General features: G+C 35.4%; 2 protein-coding genes across 5 annotated transcripts; one reads left to right on the forward strand and one right to left on the reverse strand.

Annotated features, from left to right (window-relative positions):
• Positions 1 to 2,932: 2,932 nt before the first annotated feature.
• Positions 2,933 to 13,718, forward strand: LOC113736467 (uncharacterized). Of its 4 annotated transcripts, XM_072084583.1 has the most exons (18): positions 2,934 to 3,460; positions 3,983 to 4,041; positions 4,689 to 4,770; positions 4,914 to 4,981; positions 5,546 to 5,615; positions 5,985 to 6,066; positions 6,395 to 6,459; positions 7,342 to 8,362; positions 8,486 to 8,544; positions 8,627 to 8,673; positions 9,771 to 9,816; positions 9,896 to 9,975; positions 10,271 to 10,384; positions 11,218 to 11,299; positions 11,795 to 11,920; positions 12,350 to 12,430; positions 13,079 to 13,204; positions 13,296 to 13,718. In XM_072084583.1, the coding sequence occupies exons 1-18, from the start codon at positions 3,125 to 3,127 to the stop codon at positions 13,365 to 13,367; spliced, it is 2,616 nt and encodes an 871-aa protein (XP_071940684.1). In that variant the 5' UTR covers positions 2,934 to 3,124; the 3' UTR covers positions 13,368 to 13,718. The 4 variants fall into 4 exon arrangements, 3 of the variants coding, with proteins under 3 accessions (XP_071940685.1, XP_071940684.1, XP_071940686.1); XM_072084584.1 differs by lacking the exon at positions 11,795 to 11,920 and having other exon boundaries at positions 2,933 to 3,460; XM_072084585.1 differs by lacking the exon at positions 3,983 to 4,041 and having other exon boundaries at positions 3,237 to 3,460.
• Positions 13,719 to 13,838: 120 nt separating this feature from the next.
• Positions 13,839 to 15,140, reverse strand: LOC113734389 (uncharacterized). The gene is made up of 2 exons (XM_027260916.2): positions 14,364 to 15,140; positions 13,839 to 14,217 (listed from the first exon to the last, which is right to left on the reverse strand). Exons 1-2 carry the CDS (start codon positions 14,800 to 14,802, stop codon positions 14,009 to 14,011), a joined length of 648 nt encoding a protein of 215 aa, XP_027116717.2. The 5' UTR covers positions 14,803 to 15,140; the 3' UTR covers positions 13,839 to 14,008.
• Positions 15,141 to 17,882: the final 2,742 nt, after the last annotated feature.

Consider the following 17,882-nt stretch of genomic DNA (forward strand, 5'->3'; position numbering starts at 1 on the left):
ATACATAGAACTCTCTTTCAAGTGTAACAAGGTAGTATTGACCATAATAAAAGATATATAGAATTCATGAAGAAAATGAGACAATTTGGTCTTTTTTCTGACTTCTTGTTAAGATTCCAAAACAGGTTTTCCACAAGAAAACTAGTTACAGAACCGAAGTCCAACATTTTGAAATTACAGCTAGGTTTGCAAAATGGAGATCTGTAGTAGTTAATATTGACTACTAATATTATCTATTTACCCTTTCATTGTCATTGCTATATAATATGCTTTCTATCTAACTTGCACGCATCTTAGGATAATTTACATTTTTGATTCACAGAATTTGTGCCAAGGACTCTGGACTAGGGTTGTCAAAACCGAATTCGGCCCGATTTTGGTAAATTTTTCCGGGTATGGGTTGAGAAATAATTCCAGTACTCGGATCTGGACTAGTACCCGTTTACTCTAAAAAAAATGGGTCGAATACGAAATATAGGATTCCGACCCTTATCGGACTCGGACCCAAACCATACATTAATAATTATAAAATATAAATATTTCTAAATATATTCTTTTACTAAATTAACAAAAGTATTCTTTTACCAAATTAACCAAATTACCCGTATCCTTGATGAAACATCTAAGAAATTAGGATTTGGTAGAGGCAAACTTGTTTGACCAGAAATGTATTTATCACAAGTTGCATATAAGTGCTTTTTGCTAAATATTTTGAGATCATGTTAGGCCTTTTTGCTAACATGGATAAAAAAAAATGAATTATACATGTTAGACATTTTCTTTCCGGATAGATCTGGACCCGACCCCGACCCATCGAATCTGGTTCTGGAATCTTAAGTACAAGACCCATCTGGTATACGAGTCGGGTCCGAGGCTAGTACATTAAAATGGGTCTGGATCTGAAATTTTCAATTTCGATCCGAAACCGACTCATTGATAGGCCTACTCGGGACTGAAGATTTCAGGAAATAATTTCCAAATCCATTCTCGTTGAACTACTCGATGTACTTGCTAGGACAGAAATTCGATACTACCTTGATCATGTGTTTGGTTTGGACACTTTTTTTTTTTTTTAAATGCAACATTTTATAACTGGTCCTGTGTATATGTTGGGGAATGGGAATGGATCTAACTAAATTATTGAAAATTCAAAAAGGACTAAACTATCTCCAAAAATGTTTTAGAAGTCCTGAAGGAAAAATATAAGCAAGGGATTTTGAATTTCATACCAATACCCAAGAAGGGACACTTTGACTTTTGGCTCAAAATTTTTTCCATTGAGCTTATTTGCAAACTAAATATAACAAATATTGCATTAAAAAAATGCATAAGAAATATTGTACCCATGGGCCACAAGATAGGGGTGAACAAAAATACTTGTCAACTCAAAAACCAACTATATTTGATCCAATTCGATCCGAGAATTAGAATATCCGATTTGTATTATTTGATGGTTTCAAAAGAGGGTCGAGTACCCAATTAGATTCTAGGCGGGTTAGGGTCATATAATTGAAAATTCGCGAATACTTGACTTGTCTAGCGCCCACACACACACATATATATTATTTTAAATTTTTATTCACGTACTATAAAATAATGTTTTTAGAGTTAAATAAGCAATTTCATTGAGCAAATAGTATTACAAATATAGGAGATTATAGTTTGTTTACAAGATTCATTTATAGAGGTCATGATCATATGTTTTTTAGAAAAGAGTTTAGTTAATGTGGAATATATATCTAAAAAAAGGTACTACTTATTTCAAATTTTTATTGATTTTGAATTCTTTTATTTATTTTTTCTTTTTTCTTGTATTCTCTTCGCATGTTTGTTTCTTGGTGGGATAATTTTTTGAGAAAAAATCTTTATTAAATTTTAGATGAATATGTAAAATATAAAATTAAATTAGTATAGATCATTTTTTATGAAAAATTAAATGATAAGTCGGATAGAACGAGTATCTATTGACTTGATCCTATCTAATTAGGTACTCGCTGATATGTGGGGCGAATAAGGACAAAAAAATGGCTGACTCGTAAGATGCGAGGTGGGTAAGCCAAATGGTGCACGGGGTAGGTATCCGAACCATGTCCGCCCTTACCACGACTCCATAAGGTCCCATATATCTCTCGTCATTGCGGACACTGAACATTTATAGACTCCTAGCTAAATTATACCACCAGTGGCCACCACCAAAGCTTTAAAAAGCTTGATAGGGCCTACCAATTTGCCACATTAAAAAAGAGTGGCTTTGCTTGAAAAATCCAAACGGGTGTGTAGTGCACCCGTTTGGTTCGACAGTGGTTCAGTCCCCTCCGGATTATTCCTGGGTCTCTTTAGGTCTGCCCCCTCCCCCCTAGTGTAGGATAGATTATGTTATACAAATAGTTATCATAGCCGGAAAAAAGAAGCTAGATTAAATACTTTATTACAAAAAAAACACTAGATTAAAATTAAATACTGTTTCACAAAAATCTCCTGGAATTCGTGCTAGGATCATGCACATTGCTGATCTTTATAATCTTATGCCAATATTCTAAAAACAACTCTCAATAGAAAATTTCATAATTCATCTCTTTTGTTTTTAAAATCTTTCAACTGGGGAGAGGTGAAATTTAACAAATATTTTTTATTAATGAAATTTCAATTTTAACCACTAGACTAACACATTCTTGACATCATAATTCATCTCCGATCCAATAATTGTCACTTTCAAGTTTTCCAACAAAAAACACACCTATAGTGATGTTTCTTTAGTTGTATTTATACACCACAAAAAAAAAATCTTAATTTTCCTCTTATGAAATGTTAAAATTAATGAAAGACATCTAAACCAAAATTCTCAAGTCAAAAAATAAAAAATAAAAAATAAAAAATAAAAAATAAAAAATAGAAAACCAAATCAGAAATCTAGAATGACCGTTAATCAACTGTCTCCCGCGGCTTCTCCTAGCTTCCCTGCCACCATCCAATAATACGCCACCGAACTCCACCTTCTTACTACCAAATCTCAAGCTAAATTCTATTGCCTTCTAAAGGCAAAATTCTTGAAAAGTGAAAACCCCTTTATTGAGGAAACAAGAAAGCGGAAAAAGAAAATTCTTGAACCCTCACCCAATCTTCAATGGCAGCTCTTCAACTGCACCTTTACTTCCTTCACTCTGCTCACACCCCAAAAGGGCCAAAACTGCTCCATTTCAAGAATCCCGTTTCACTTTCGTATTCAAGAAAGCTTTTATTTCACAAGAGAATATCTGGGTTCTTGGATTCAAGCTATTTTAGAGCGAACTCCGTTAACGGGCCCCACTTGTTGTGTTGCTTTAGCAAGGGAAATGCAGAAAATGAGACCCTTTTAGCTAAAGAGCAGGAGTCTGAAAGTGAAAATGAAAGGCCTCCTTTTGATATCAACTTGGCTGTTATTCTTGCTGGCTTTGCTTTTGAAGCTTATTATACTCCACCTGTAAAGTTCTCAGCTTTATCTATTTTATTCATGTGTTTAGTGGTTATTGTTCCTTTGATTGTTGTTAGAATGAACCAAATGGGATCAGTTAATGTTGTTCGTGCTTCAAATTCCAATGTTGTTAGAAAAAATCTGTCTTTTTAACTAAGAATCAATTTATCTTATACCATTGCAACGAAAACAAGGCAGTTAATTTCTACTTTTAAGTAGATATATGTCTGATGGCACAACTATGAATTTAATGTTTAAATTAATGTGGCTGATGAGAGGGGCAAGAGAAGATATAAAGGAGAAACCAATTCTACTAATACAATTAAGATGCTCCCCCGAACTAATGAAGGTGAATTGTGTACAAATGTAGTTGCACAATTGTCTCTGTGTTGTAAGAATGAGTTTGTAAGTAGCAAAGACCAAATTTGCAGAAAGGATTTAACCAAGAAAAAAGATAATCTTTGAAATTTCAAGTTTCTGTTTGATGTGTATGATTTGATTTTAACTGTTATGCGATTCCTTTCAAATCAGGAAAATATTGGAAAGCGTGAGGTGGACGGAGCAAATTGTCAGACAGTTTTTCTTTCAAAGTATGTAGTCATCTCATTCAGTTAAAACTTACCCTACGACTAGTCATGAGTCATTAATATTACAACCAACTAAGAAAGATCACTTTGGATGGGGTGAAGAAATAGTTCTTTGAGTTCTGGATATTCTTAACTATTGATTTCTCTTTTGTTCTCTTGTTAATTGCTTAGCCATGTCTTTGCACTTTATCTCATGCACACTTAACATTGTTGACTTAGTTTTGAGTCCCCTACTTTGGCTTTGCCCATGTATCTTCCCTGTAGCAATGCTTGGCACCCATTATTGGGCTGTAGTTCCATTGCTCTGGAGCATATTCTTTTAATCCCAGGAACCATGGCAATGCTGACCATTTGGTTCTGTAGTAGGCTGAAAATGCCTCTTCCACCATTGTTAGTAAAGCCTAAGAGTGCATCTAGAAAAGAGCACTAACAAAGCAGAGAAGCTATGCTCGGCTCTGCCGATGTTCCTTCAAGTTGTTGGGAGCATTTTGACAGATCCTATTACTTCAATATAAAGGGTTTCTGTAATTATACTCCTTTAATATACTTGATCAAGATAGCTTACTAGTTTCCCTCTTTAGGCAAAAAGCTTTTTAAGTCAATGTTATAAGTTTCTTTATCGATATGTAAGGACTGATGAACATTTTCAGGTCTTTTATGCGAGAGATTTATGATGGTCAGTTGTTCATAAAGCTAAAGAAGGGGACCAACCTTCCTGCTATGGATCCATGGGTAGGTTGCTTGCCCTCAGAACTCCTTTTCTAGCTGTGGTTGAACTTCTCTATCTCTTTTGGCAATCTCTTGCCAAATGAAAAACAGTTATCACCCATAAGACTTTCTTCTTTCAGTGATATATTACCTACATTTCCTGTCAGGGAACAAGTGATCCATATGTGGTCATTCAACTGGATAGTCAGGTTGTAAAAAGTAAGACAAAATGGGGGTAAGCTTCGAAGTTCTGTTACAGATTCTTAAGAAACTGTCCATGTAAAAATGACCGTTTGTTTTTTTCAAACTTGAGGCATGCATCTGAGGTTATATCTCAGTTAATTAACTTTTGGTTTATGTGAAGTGATAGAATGCTGATTGACAGAAAAAAGAACATAACATGAATATAAGCCGTTCTGGAGCTTATAGTTTTTGTGTATTTCTTGTGAATAATCATAGCTGGGACAACATAGACTGAAGTAACAGTGATGCAATTATATCCTTCTTTGATTCTTCGCTGTTATTTTATTAACATCAGATTTTGTTTCTGCTATCTGCTGTTGAAGATACTGCATTCAAGATTCATTCACCTATTAATCCTTTAAGTGTCTCAACAGAGACAACGAAACCTCAATGGAGATTGTATGATTTGGCTTCACTTGGTTCAAACATAGTTAAATCTTTTTTATTATGTATGTTTAGTTCTTTATCTACTTTTAGGTTATCTCTCCACATGTTGGAATTTCTTCTGTTGTCAATTATTCTCAGAACTGCAGAGTTCAGTTATGAATATTGGCAGGACTAAAGAACCAACATGGAATGAGGAATTTGCTCTAAATATCAAGCAGTTGCCAAACCAGATACTTCAGGTTTGTAATGAAGTCTTTGGGAATCTTCTTTTCATTGTCCCATGCAGTTCCTTGAGATCCTAAATTTTACAATCCATTTAATTTTCTTTTTAGGATTGGTTTGAGATGTTGACAGAAAAAACTAAATTAACAAATACAGTAAAGTTATATAGAAATGTTAATGTAGATATCATGATGTGCAGTACAGGCATCTGCCAAAGTGTTGAATAGAAAAATTGAGACAATCTATAGAACAAATCTCATGATTTATGTATGCATCCTATTTGTGCTTTCATTCAGTTGATATGATCACTCCTCAAATTCAGAGGGATGAGCATATTTGTTCTGAACTTTGCCTCTTACTCGCTGATATGTTCATTTAAAGTTCAGATCGCAGCTTGGGATGCAAATATTGTGACTCCTCACAAGCGCATGGGAAATTCTGGCATTAATTTGGACTCGCTCTTTGATGGTAAGATTTCAATGCAAGTCATGCTTGATCAGCATCTAACGATTGTCAAAACCCATGTGATAACACATCAATGTCGGTCAGTTGTCTAGCATTGATCAGCTTTCCTTCAGCCAGCAATCAGTTTATTCCTGTTGCTGAGGGAAGCTATACAAAAATTCAGTCACGCCTATCTATATTCCATCCACATGAACAACCCATTATCCATATCATTTTAAGTTTAATTATTAATGGTTATTGATGCCTATGTGATTTTAAACATTATACATCTTAGATTCAGGGGCTAAAATTTAAACCAGAGTAGCAAAATAACAAGCATATCTCTTTGTAGGAGATCTGCATGAGGTGCTGATTGATTTGGAAGGAATGGGAGGTGGTGGACAGATAGAACTTGAGGTTTGTTTCTTGGTGGAGGATTTAATTTTATTTTATATCTTTTGAGGCACTGGATACAAAAATATTGCATAATGAGCCTCAATCTTCTGTGTGCAAGAAGACAATGGCTGATGGCTCTTCATCTCCCTCTCTGTCTTTGGGATTTCTTTGTCTTTTTTCTCGTCCAAACCACACACTCATTGTATCTTAAATACCTCTTCCTGATAACAAACCAATTACATGTAGACTCTACAATCATTTCATGGCACTGTTTGATCCACTAATAGAAGGACTGGGAATATTGCTCTATCTGCACTAACAGACACGGAACAACCTTACTGGGTGAAAGTAAGATAATTGTTTCTTGAATAGGCCATTGTGATTTCAGCTTAGAAATCCTAAGTTGGACTGATTCATTGAGATTACTAAACTTTTCAGCAACAGATTTTTATTCTTATATGTTCTTTGATGTCTCTACCCTGGTCCATTGCCAGAAGAGGAAGAAAAAGAAGGAAAGGAAGATGATGATGTGAAGGGGGGGAAGGGGATAGAGAAACAGAGAGTTGTTAAAAAAATCTTAAGTACCTTGGGAGGCACTTCTCATTTAGTGTAGGAGAATCATAGTACAAGCTAGGCACTGACAAGAACGTTTAGGAGATGTACATACTTTGAGATTGAGAAAAACATTCTCAGATTTTCTGGAAATTAATTTCCTGAAACTACATCTAATGGTTTTATTAGTTAGTTATACATTTATCAGGTTTGGCAATAATTTACATTCTATTTGTTACTCTAGAATTGATGCACGGATTGCTTTGTGTGTGTGTTTTTTTTTAATTTATTTTTTTGTAAATCTATAAAAAGCCTCCCGTAAAACATGTGATCTTGCTTTTCTGTGCTCAGATTAGGTACAAAAGTTTTGAGAAAATTGATGAGGAAAAGCAATGGTGGAGGATCCCCCTTGTCACTGAGTTTCTTGAGAAATATGGAATTGAAAATGCTGTGAAAAAAGTTTTTGGCTCTGAGACTGTGCAAGCCCGCCAGTTTGTGGAATTTGCTTTTGGTCAGATAAAGTCACTGAACAATGAGTACCTTCCTAATAATTGGTTTTCAAACAGCAGAGTTGGCAACAGATATATTAGTGATCCTTCTGCAGAGTCAGACATGACTCCTCAACTGGAGAGCCGTTCAGAGTTTTCTTCAAATGATAGAATTGACGAGGTAGTTGAAAATGAAACAGGAAATAATACAGAAAATAGTGGTGTGGATGATGGCAAGAACTCTTTAACCATCGATCAAGTTGGCGAGACCTTAGAATCAGATAAACAATTCTGGCACAAACTTACTGAAACAGTCAATCAGAATGTTGTTCAGAAACTTGGTCTCCCTGCTCCCAACATAATAAGATGGGATACATTTGATTTATTAAACAAAATTGGTTTACAATCACGAAAAATTGCAGAGGCAGGTTATATTGAATCTGGACTTGCCACTCCTGAAAATCTGGAAAGTGGTAATGGTGATGCAAACACTGGACCAATTTCTCCAGACACCGATCAGTCATCTTTTTCAAATATGAAGAAGGTGACTCAAGATTTGTTACAACAAACTGATGCTGTATTGGGAGCATTAATGGTTCTTAATGCCACAGTTTCTGAAATAAGTAAAAGGTCAGGCTTGCTAGGAAAACAAGATGACAAAACAGATGCTTCAACAGAATCTAGTGAACCATCTGCAAGTCCACCAGATGGATTAGTGTTGGATGAGGAGAAAGCTGAGGAGATGAGGGCACTTTTTTCAACAGCAGAGAGTGCAATGGAGGCTTGGGCAATGCTGGCCACTTCGTTGGGTCACCCAAGCTTTATCAAGTCTGAATTTGAAAAAATATGTTTCTTGGATAACCCATCAACAGACACACAGGCAAGTCAATATTCCAGTGTAGGATATTGTTTAGTAGTCTAGACACATAGATAAATGCGTGCACTTATAAACCAATATAGTCAAACCTACTGAAGTCAAACTGATAGTTATGTTCCCATGCAGGTAGCACTTTGGCGTGATTCAGCTAGGAAAAGATTAGTTGTTGCCTTCAGGGGAACAGAACAAGTTAGTAATTTGGTTATGCAAATCAATTTAGTTAGTTATGCATGGCTTTGCAGTTCATTATCTGACTTGCTTAATTGTCTAGGCTAGATGGAAGGACCTCCGGACAGATTTAATGCTTGTTCCTGCAGGGTAATGTCTTTGTTCTACATATCTTCTCTTCATCCTCATTGAACTTCTAACCAGATAAAACTTCGATAACTGAACTTGAAAGGAAGATTACTGCTTGTACTTTGTATAGTCGTAATGCCAATCAATATATAATTCTTTGATTTAGAGAGAAAATTGATATTTTAAGTCCAAATGTTAACATATGGCATATTGAACGATCAGAGAAGGAGAAGCAATAAAAGTATTCATTTTAATGTAGTGTATTCTGGTACCATTGTTTTGTTCATGCACAGGAAAAGAGGGAAGAGGAAGAAGGATGAGAGAGAAATATCAAGACATTAGACCAGTTAAATCTTGTTGCACTTATTCATACATTGTTTGACTTACCTGACTGTTGGGTTCAAGTTCTATATTTTGGGCTTGGAGGATTCATAAGCCTCTTCCTTTCGTTACTTTCTTCATGTTTTCTTGGTAATGAGGAAAACGAGCTAAACATAATGTGTGCTTCACATCTCCTCCTCCTTTCCATCCCCACAAATTACAGAGTACAATTGATTCAAAACAGTGATCAGCATATAGCTTATGACGTTAAAGTTTCAGCTCTAAATTTTCAAGCTAAAAGGTGGTTGATATTACCTTTGTCGATGTAGGATATGCATAGAATTTGTTTTGTGACTCATCAACCTGCAAGCTAGTATTGGTAATTGTAACCATCCAATATTGGTGAATGTAACTACTCTCATCTTCTCTTTTGACATGCCTCTAGATTAAATATAAGAGCATGTATTAAAAGTTGGTTTCACAGTATTGCTGTCAGAATATGCAGGCCATATAGTTCTGATTGTTATTCTTGACATGTTCATCATCCTTGTACATAATGAAATGGGATTTTTATGAGTTTGTTGTCCTTGCATATACATATCCTTTTGGAAATGTATTCTGGGCCCGGATGAATCAAATCCAGGTTAATGGCTGAAACACAAGCAATATTGGATTTTTGCATGATAACCTTGCATATTCAAACTGTTTTTCCAACCCTTAATGATGTTTCTGAGTATTAGGTGAAATAATTGTTGATTCTGTTTGGTGTTTTGCTGACATATCATCATGTTATTTAGGTTAAATCCTGAAAGGATTGGTGGTGATTCCCGGCAAGAACTACAAGTATGAAACTTTTTGTGGACTTTTTCAAGTGCATGTGTTTACATCTTTGGATTTGAAATTAGTGTTGCACATTATGCAGGTTCACAGTGGCTTCTTGAGTGCATATGATTCAGTTCGGACAAGGATCCTTAGACTCATCAAACAGGTGGTTGGTTATAAGTAAGTTGTCAGTTTTTATTGTTAACTATATAGCATATTTCCTTTATATGTGAAAGGATGGCTTTGGGACTAAGATTTTATGTATGACACCACTAGCAGGGTTATCAATATATCATAGCTTTTATTTTCGCTATGCAATGTAATCTTTTTCTTTTTTGTTTAACTTCTTTGATGGCTGCACTTTCTAAATTTTGGCAATAGATAATTTCAGTTTCATATATTCCCAAAGCATCTATGGCATTTGTATCTTATGTACTAAAAAATTCTCTCTAAAGGCTGGATGTGTTTATTGCAGTGATGATGATTTTCAGCCACTATCCAAATGGCATGTCTATGTGACTGGTCATAGTTTGGGTGGTGCACTAGCTACCCTACTAGCTCTGGAACTGTCATCTAGTCAACTAGCAAAGTAAGTTCTTTCTTGCACACTATCCTTCTCTTTCCCTCACATCATTGTTGCTCAATGGTTAATTTATGTGCACGGAAGTACATGACAAGCTCAATTTAATACTGCTGATACTCAGTTGTTGGTCTCTAATTGGATTACTTCCAAAAAGCTGGGAATGACTATTTAAGTTCATGTGGGAAATTGAAGGGGTAAAGCAGAGGCACTTCTGCTGTCAGACAGGTACAGGTGGTTGATGTAATAAGGTGTCATTCAATAACAATGGAGTCATAATCTTTTCAATTACAAGGCTGTGGTTTTTCATTTTGGTGAACTGGTGGATCAATGCATAATTCCATATTCCATGGGCAAATTTGGGAAAAGAAAGAAAAGGAGAGGATAGAGCTGGTTGCCACACATTTGCTGCCAACATCAATTATCAGTACGACAGTTTATAATTTCAGAGTGGCATGATAGGGAGATAGTGTTCCCAGCAATATCGATTTGAAATTTTATTACCAAGGAGTAGGTCATGTAAACCATAGTGGTGAGAATGATTTTTTTTTTTTTTTTGGTCTCTATGTCTATACTTATCTCCATGAAAAAAGTACAAATATGAATCAGAAAAGTAAAGGAATGGCATGGAGTAAATCTGATAATCATGATGGTTGAGTATGTTTGATACATCCGAGAAAGTTCCCACAACTATCACTTCGTAAGCAAGGCTACTTAATCTAAACACTGCCATGGAAAAATGGTCGTATTATCTCTGCTGTAGCACGTGGTCATTTAGTTTGTTTTCAATTTTGGAATTATGTTCTAACTTGTGTTATTATTTCTTAATTCATTTGATGCAGGCATGGTGCTATTTGTGTCACAATGTACAATTTTGGATCTCCTAGAGTTGGAAACAAAAAATTTGCCGAAGTTTACAACAAGGTTCCTTTTGTTTTCCTTTGTTCTTTTCAGGTTATAGTTCATAATGCTCGTGATTGAAATTTTTGAGTTCTGGCTACTCACACTTTCAACTAGACATTGGAGGACTCTATATGATGAGAAAAAGCTTATTGATATAGAAACAGCTTCCTTTTTTAGCCTAATGTGACATGAAACTCTCCAAATTAACCTGCTCCTCTTCCCCAACCTTTCAACTCTTGTTCCATTTTGTTCTATGGTTAGCTTGTCTCCTAAAGAAGCAGATTTAATTTTGCCACCCTGAATGGGATCTGACGTGCATCATGCCTTCAGTGTCTACTATGAAGTACTCATCTAATTGTTCTAAACGTCCAGGAATAAGATACTATCTCTTTTTTAACCTATAGAAGATTTAAGTAGCTAACACCAGTGAATCCATGCCCTTTGCGGTCCTTATGCATTGACATTACGTGAGAAGTCAAATGAAGTATTAGTCACTCATTGCTTCCTGCATTACAGAAAGTCAAAGATAGCTGGAGAGTAGTAAATCACAGGGATATAATTCCTACAGTTCCACGTTTGATGGGCTACTGCCACGTGGCTCAACCTGTCTATTTGGCTGCTGGAGATTTAGAAAATGCATTGGTAAGTTCTTATTGTAAGTTCATTTGTAAACTTAAAATAAAAGTTGAGAGCATGTTGCTTACTTTAAAGAATAGTAAGTTTAACTCAGCCATGAGCGAGCCTTGTTGGACATAAAATATTTACTGGTTTTTTTTTTTGGTTTTTTGGATAAATGCCTTGGTGAAAGTTTGAATGCATCATCGGTTTTTAACTGACCCATGAAGTCTTTTCACCAATAACATGATCATAAGAAGCAACCTACTTGCAATGTTCTCAGTGATCCCGTTTATTTGTTCTCAAAGTATTTTCCTCCCAATCAATATCCTGTGTTTTTGTTCTTAATTTTCCTTCAGGAAATAAGCAGATTGTAACTATGTGGATATTTTTCACCACAAATTAGCTGACCTGCTAAAGCTTGTTCTAATGAACTTCATAACATGCTATATTCAGGAGAATATGAGTCTCATGGCAGATGGTTACCAGGGTGATGTGCTTGGAGAATCCACACCAGATGTTATTGTCAATGAATTTGTATGATCCTGCTCAACTTCTTTTATTTTGTGTATAATTGCATGGTCTTTTTTCACACTTAATATATTATTTCCCACTAAATTTTTAAGATTGAACTACTATAGAAGTTCAGGATGTCTTTCATTGCCTTTAAATCAACGAATTGGCTGGTGTACCAGAACTATGGCTCTTTGTGCCATGCTTGTAGTTTATGTAGTCCAGAAAATTGTAGATATCAACATAGCTATATATGATTTCTGCTTGTTGATTTTCCAGTCTTTTCTCCTCCTACTTTCTATTTAAATCACATTAGCGGTATTAGCTTAACTGCTTTCGGAATGAACTTTGGACACATAACCTTAAAGGATATTTCAATATCATCGGATCTTTATAAATGATTGTAATGCTTTCATACCAAACCCATGAATATGACATAAATTACGCTTACTAGTTAAGATTTTACTGCCTTGCACATGATTTGTGTGGCTACATTTATTTGAGTAGAGATTATATATTTTACATCTTCCACAACACTTTTTCCATGCCTATCAAAGCTGAAGCAGATGCTCTGCTAATTATTTTTATAGACTGTACAATTGAATTGTTGGCCTCAGACACAATTATGTGATTGTGATTCGTTGCTCTCTATGATGCCAATCATATGTCCAGATGAAAGGTGAAAGAGAGCTCATTGAGAAAATCCTGAACACAGAAATAAATATATTTCTCTCAATTAGAGATGGCAGTGCTCTTATGCAGCACATGGAGGATTTCTATTACGTTACTTTGCTGGAGGTATTATCCTTTTTCATATTCGCAACACTATCCTTTTATATTCCTTATTTTCTTGGCTAATTACATGGTCTTTTGCTTCTAATTTTTCCAGAATGTCAAATCGAACTACCAAACTGTTGCAACATCACAATCTAATGAAGAGAAGAGTGTATCAATTAGTTAAAATCTGAGATTATTGTAGCTACTGAAGATATGTTATGCTTGCTCTCACTAGTAGCCCTGGGACCGAGGAAGTTAAGTTGTCTTGTACAACCGCTACATGAGAAGAAGCAAATGCTCCTAGAGAATTTCACTCTTTGGAGTTCTTGTATTTGCTCATTTATTATCAAGATAATACTCCAGCATGCAAAAACATCAGGACAGGCATCGACATGTAAATCAATTTTTTTTTGGTTAAAGAATCTCTCAGCATTTGCACAGAAAATGAGTCTTGGCGTAACCTGTTTATGGTGTCTTGTAATTTCTTTCTGCAAATTTTGATTAAATCCAAGTTTTATAATCTTTTCAAGCTCTACTATGGCTTGGTTTTTGTTTTCTCGATGTTTGAGGTCTGAAGCATCATCTACGAAGCCTTTTCTCTTTTAGGTGTCATCACAGAATGATTGACTCCGCCTATGCTGGCGACAGCTTGACATAGCCACAAAATGCAGAAATCATTGCAAAAAGAGTTTTTACATCAACCATTTTAATGGTTTACATAGAGGAATACAGAGGCCACAGGGAACTTAAACATGATATTATTCGAAGAACATTGATGTTGGATTCAGCTTATATATCCAACTCTATGCTCTTTAAAAATGTGTTTTACCTATCTTTCTTGCCTTTCTTATTGTGGCAGACAATTCTCAAACTTTGTCTCAGTATGTCCACCTCTCTCTCCCATTTGGATTCTTCTTGCTTCATGGTAGCTAATTGTGCTTGCAGAAGCTCTATGGCTTTCTCTTTGGCCATCAGTTCCCTTTGCTGTTCCTCCAACATGTCTTCTGCCTCAGCTCTCCAAAACAGTCCTTCCCCTGGAAAACCATGTTGCAGCTTATAGTATGGCATTGTAGTTCAAACCAGAATAATCAGGGTATGATCTATGATTCTTGAACAGTAATATCAACTTGTTATACCATTATCAGGTCTTACATTAGGGATTGGTTGAGAGTAGCAGTACCTTGATTTGTTCTCTGAATAAGATCATCAAGCTCGACCTTGATGGCAAAGTAAAGCTGCTTCCACTTCTCTACAGCATCGTCTCGCCTTGCTTGTTCCTCCCGTATCTCCTCGAACAAGAAGCTAGGCCCCAAAAAGTGCCATTTGTTACCACTCTTGTCCACCACAAACTCATTTTCCATCCCTTTAAACCTCTCTTCTCTACATTCTAGCTGCTTCCTCAACTTCTTCACCTCCTCTCTCAACTTCTTCCTCTCTTTCTTCCACTCAGCTTCTTTAAACGCAAAAACCATCATTTCTCGTTCGTAAGCTTCGATCTCAGCATCCCTCAAGCAGATTATCTCGCTAACTTCCCCTTGGAGAAGCTTAACCCTATACTGAAGCCCTTCAACAGCTTTGCGACTAGGCATAGTCCTATCCTTGGTCTGGTAACCACCCATAGCTGCTGCAGGTTTCTGTGTTTGCTGGGATCACTCAAAGGAGCTTCTGGGGATGAATTTGATCAGAAGAAAGGCTGCTACATGAATGTCAAGCCCTCCAGCCAAATATATGTGTCACTTGGGATATATGAGAATAATGGAGGCTCCCTTATCATCAAATCAATCAATCATTTATGGGACTGTGGAAGATGCTCGTGATGATGGCTGCTTTTTGAACTCTGATGTATTTATGAGGTTGAAATTGGTGCATGCAAATATTCATATCATGCTCAAGTAAGTCACATGTAAAATTATTACAGGGAGCCTGGACATTTAGCAGTACAAGTTTGGATTCATTTGTCAACATGCTGCCCAACTTATATAGGTCCACATTGTTTGCTGAGTTAAGGAATGTTGACTGCAGCAAACACTGAGGCTGCTTGCTTATATATGGATATATGGTTGGTGACGGTGAGCATTTTTTGTCCAAGTTAGTTAGGTGGATGAGGAAATTATACAAGACTGAAAACAAAAATCAACATTACTGGACCATGTTAGGCAATGATGAAAGGTTGGCAAATTAAAGCTCCAATAAAACTCAGTGAATTTTTCTTGATTGGCCCTTAATTAGAATATTATCTCATTTTGGATGAAATAATTGATAGTACTAGTTTAGTCCATACCTTGGAATTGGTTCAACCAGATTTCTGAATTTACCAAGGATGATTCGAATAATGCAGCAATCATACCTTTTTTTTCTTTTTGGCCCTATGGTGTCAGGGTTTGTATGAGAAAGTGCCTTATCCTTTTTATGTCTAACACGTGAAAGTGTTGCCTAGCATGGAGGTGATAAGACATGATTTAGCGTGTGTGCAAAAGATTAGTAAAACATTAAGACCACGGCATCCAAGTAAATTGCTGACAGAAGGACGCATGAATGACACTATGAAAACAAAAAGTAGACTCCCAAAAATATTTATAGTTAATAGCAACTCACCTTTTGGTCCAATCATACATCATTTACTTATGTCTCCTAATTTGTTCAATGATTTTACTGGTCCGTCCGTCCCATTTTGATAGAATTGATTTTTTTTTTCTCACACGATTTAAGAAAAAAATAATAAATTTTATTGAAAAAATAAATTTAATTTATTATTTTTTTAAAATATCCTTACATTAGTATTAAGAGTATCACTAATCACTATACTTTATATTAATTATAACAGCAATAATGATGGTTTGTTGCACCATTCAACGCGTATATCAAAGCAATTATTGGGTGAAAAGGTTGACCGTATTAAATAAAGTAGACTATATTTACTGATAATGAAATATATTAAATAAGAATATTTTAGAGAAATTAAAAATTAACTATATTTTTTAATTGAAAGGTGCACTATAATTTGGAACGGATGAAAAAGGAAAATAAATTTATCAAAGTAGGACGGAGGGATCAAAAGTTAGTATTTAATAGCAGAAAACCTTGCTGTTTCTATTTCTCTCTTTTTCTTCGTCTCATTGAATCATCTCTTGTAGCGGGGGCTTTTTTTTATTATTTGTAATTAGTTGTAATTGACGCAGAGTAAGATTTGGATTGTAATTTTTGGTAGAAAATTTTGTTAGTTTTTGTAAGAATGTCTTCTAATATAATTTTTAATTATCTTTTTATTTATATTTTATCTCATATAGAGCACATCTAAAAAAAGTGAGTATATTTTTCTATAAAAACTCTTCGGAAAGGGTTCTAAATTTCTTAGAAGACAAATGGAAATAATGGCATTGGGCAGGGGAGGGGCTGCGATCATGTGATGTCCCGACATTCTTTTTCGTACAAACAGCTCACCAACTTTGGGCTCGGCCTACCATGGGATGGTAGATCAACAGCCTGGACTAGTTCGTCTTCACAATGGGCCCAGAAACTGATGGGACTGGTTTTACTAGATAAAAAGCTTTAAACTCTAGCTCTTTTTCTCTTTTTTTTTTTGGGGTGGGGAAAAATGGATCTTAAGCAAATACTTCATGCACAATACTTTTCTTTTCCTATGAGACTCCATAGCAGTTTACAAATCATATTGGGATACTTTATAATTCATGTGCTTCAGTTTCTGGTTGAAGATATATTATTTTGCCCTAAGTTCTCTCATCACTATGTAGAGTGGTTGGTTATTTTGAAAGTACCTAAAATTTCATTAAATTACAAAATTGACCACTAACATATAAAGGTGCAAAAAAAAATATAACGAGGTCTTTGATCGACTAAGATAATGATGTCAAAGATCCCAATTAGTTTAGTTGGGAATTTGTAAATTGTTATCAATCTAGAAGTCTTGTAAACCCTCTTAACCATGGAGTGCTTTTATTGTACATTTGGTGAAGTGTAAACATGACATGGTGATATAATACCTTAATTACCAACCTGATCAAACGGTGGTTGAAGTGAAATCTATCATGCTCTTGAACTAATATGCCAAGTTAAATAGCTTTACTAGATCATAACTCTATTCATGTGAATTGAGTTCCTAGAGATGCAAATAAAGTAGCTCATGAATTGTTTCTTTATGCCAAATCATCTGATTATGTTGAATCTTTTTGGAAGTCTCTTCCAATTGTTGTCAATCATTTTCTGTTGCACGATTTCCAGTAATCTTAGTAATAAAATTTTTTTTCTTATCGAAAAAGACAAAAAACTAAAGCATATAAGATCAAATTGGGTAGGTGCGTGCATTAATGTTTGAGTAAAATTCAATGGAAAATTGAACACTTTCTCTCCACGAAGTAACTAGCATTCAACCAAATTAATTGGTTACTCCATTCTTCTTGTTGAAATGGTTGAATGGCAAACAACTGCTGCGTTAGTTAACTAAAACTCATGCGCGTTGGACACAAGACCGAACTGAAATGCATTTTGTTGTCACTCTGTGTGTGTGTGTTTTATTCTTTTCTCTTTTTTTCACCAAATAGGGGAGGGGAGTCACCATGTGTTGATAGAATTGTACATGTATCCTATGAAATTTTGGCTATTGATTATCAATATGGTTTGGCGGTGGGTTGTTTTTTTCTTTTGTTTTTTTTTTTCCTTGAGGGGGAGGATGTAAAGAGTG

This window comes from Coffea arabica, chromosome 3e (assembly GCF_036785885.1).
Source record: "Coffea arabica cultivar ET-39 chromosome 3e, Coffea Arabica ET-39 HiFi, whole genome shotgun sequence".
NCBI classification, from domain to species: Eukaryota; Viridiplantae; Streptophyta; class Magnoliopsida; order Gentianales; family Rubiaceae; genus Coffea; species Coffea arabica.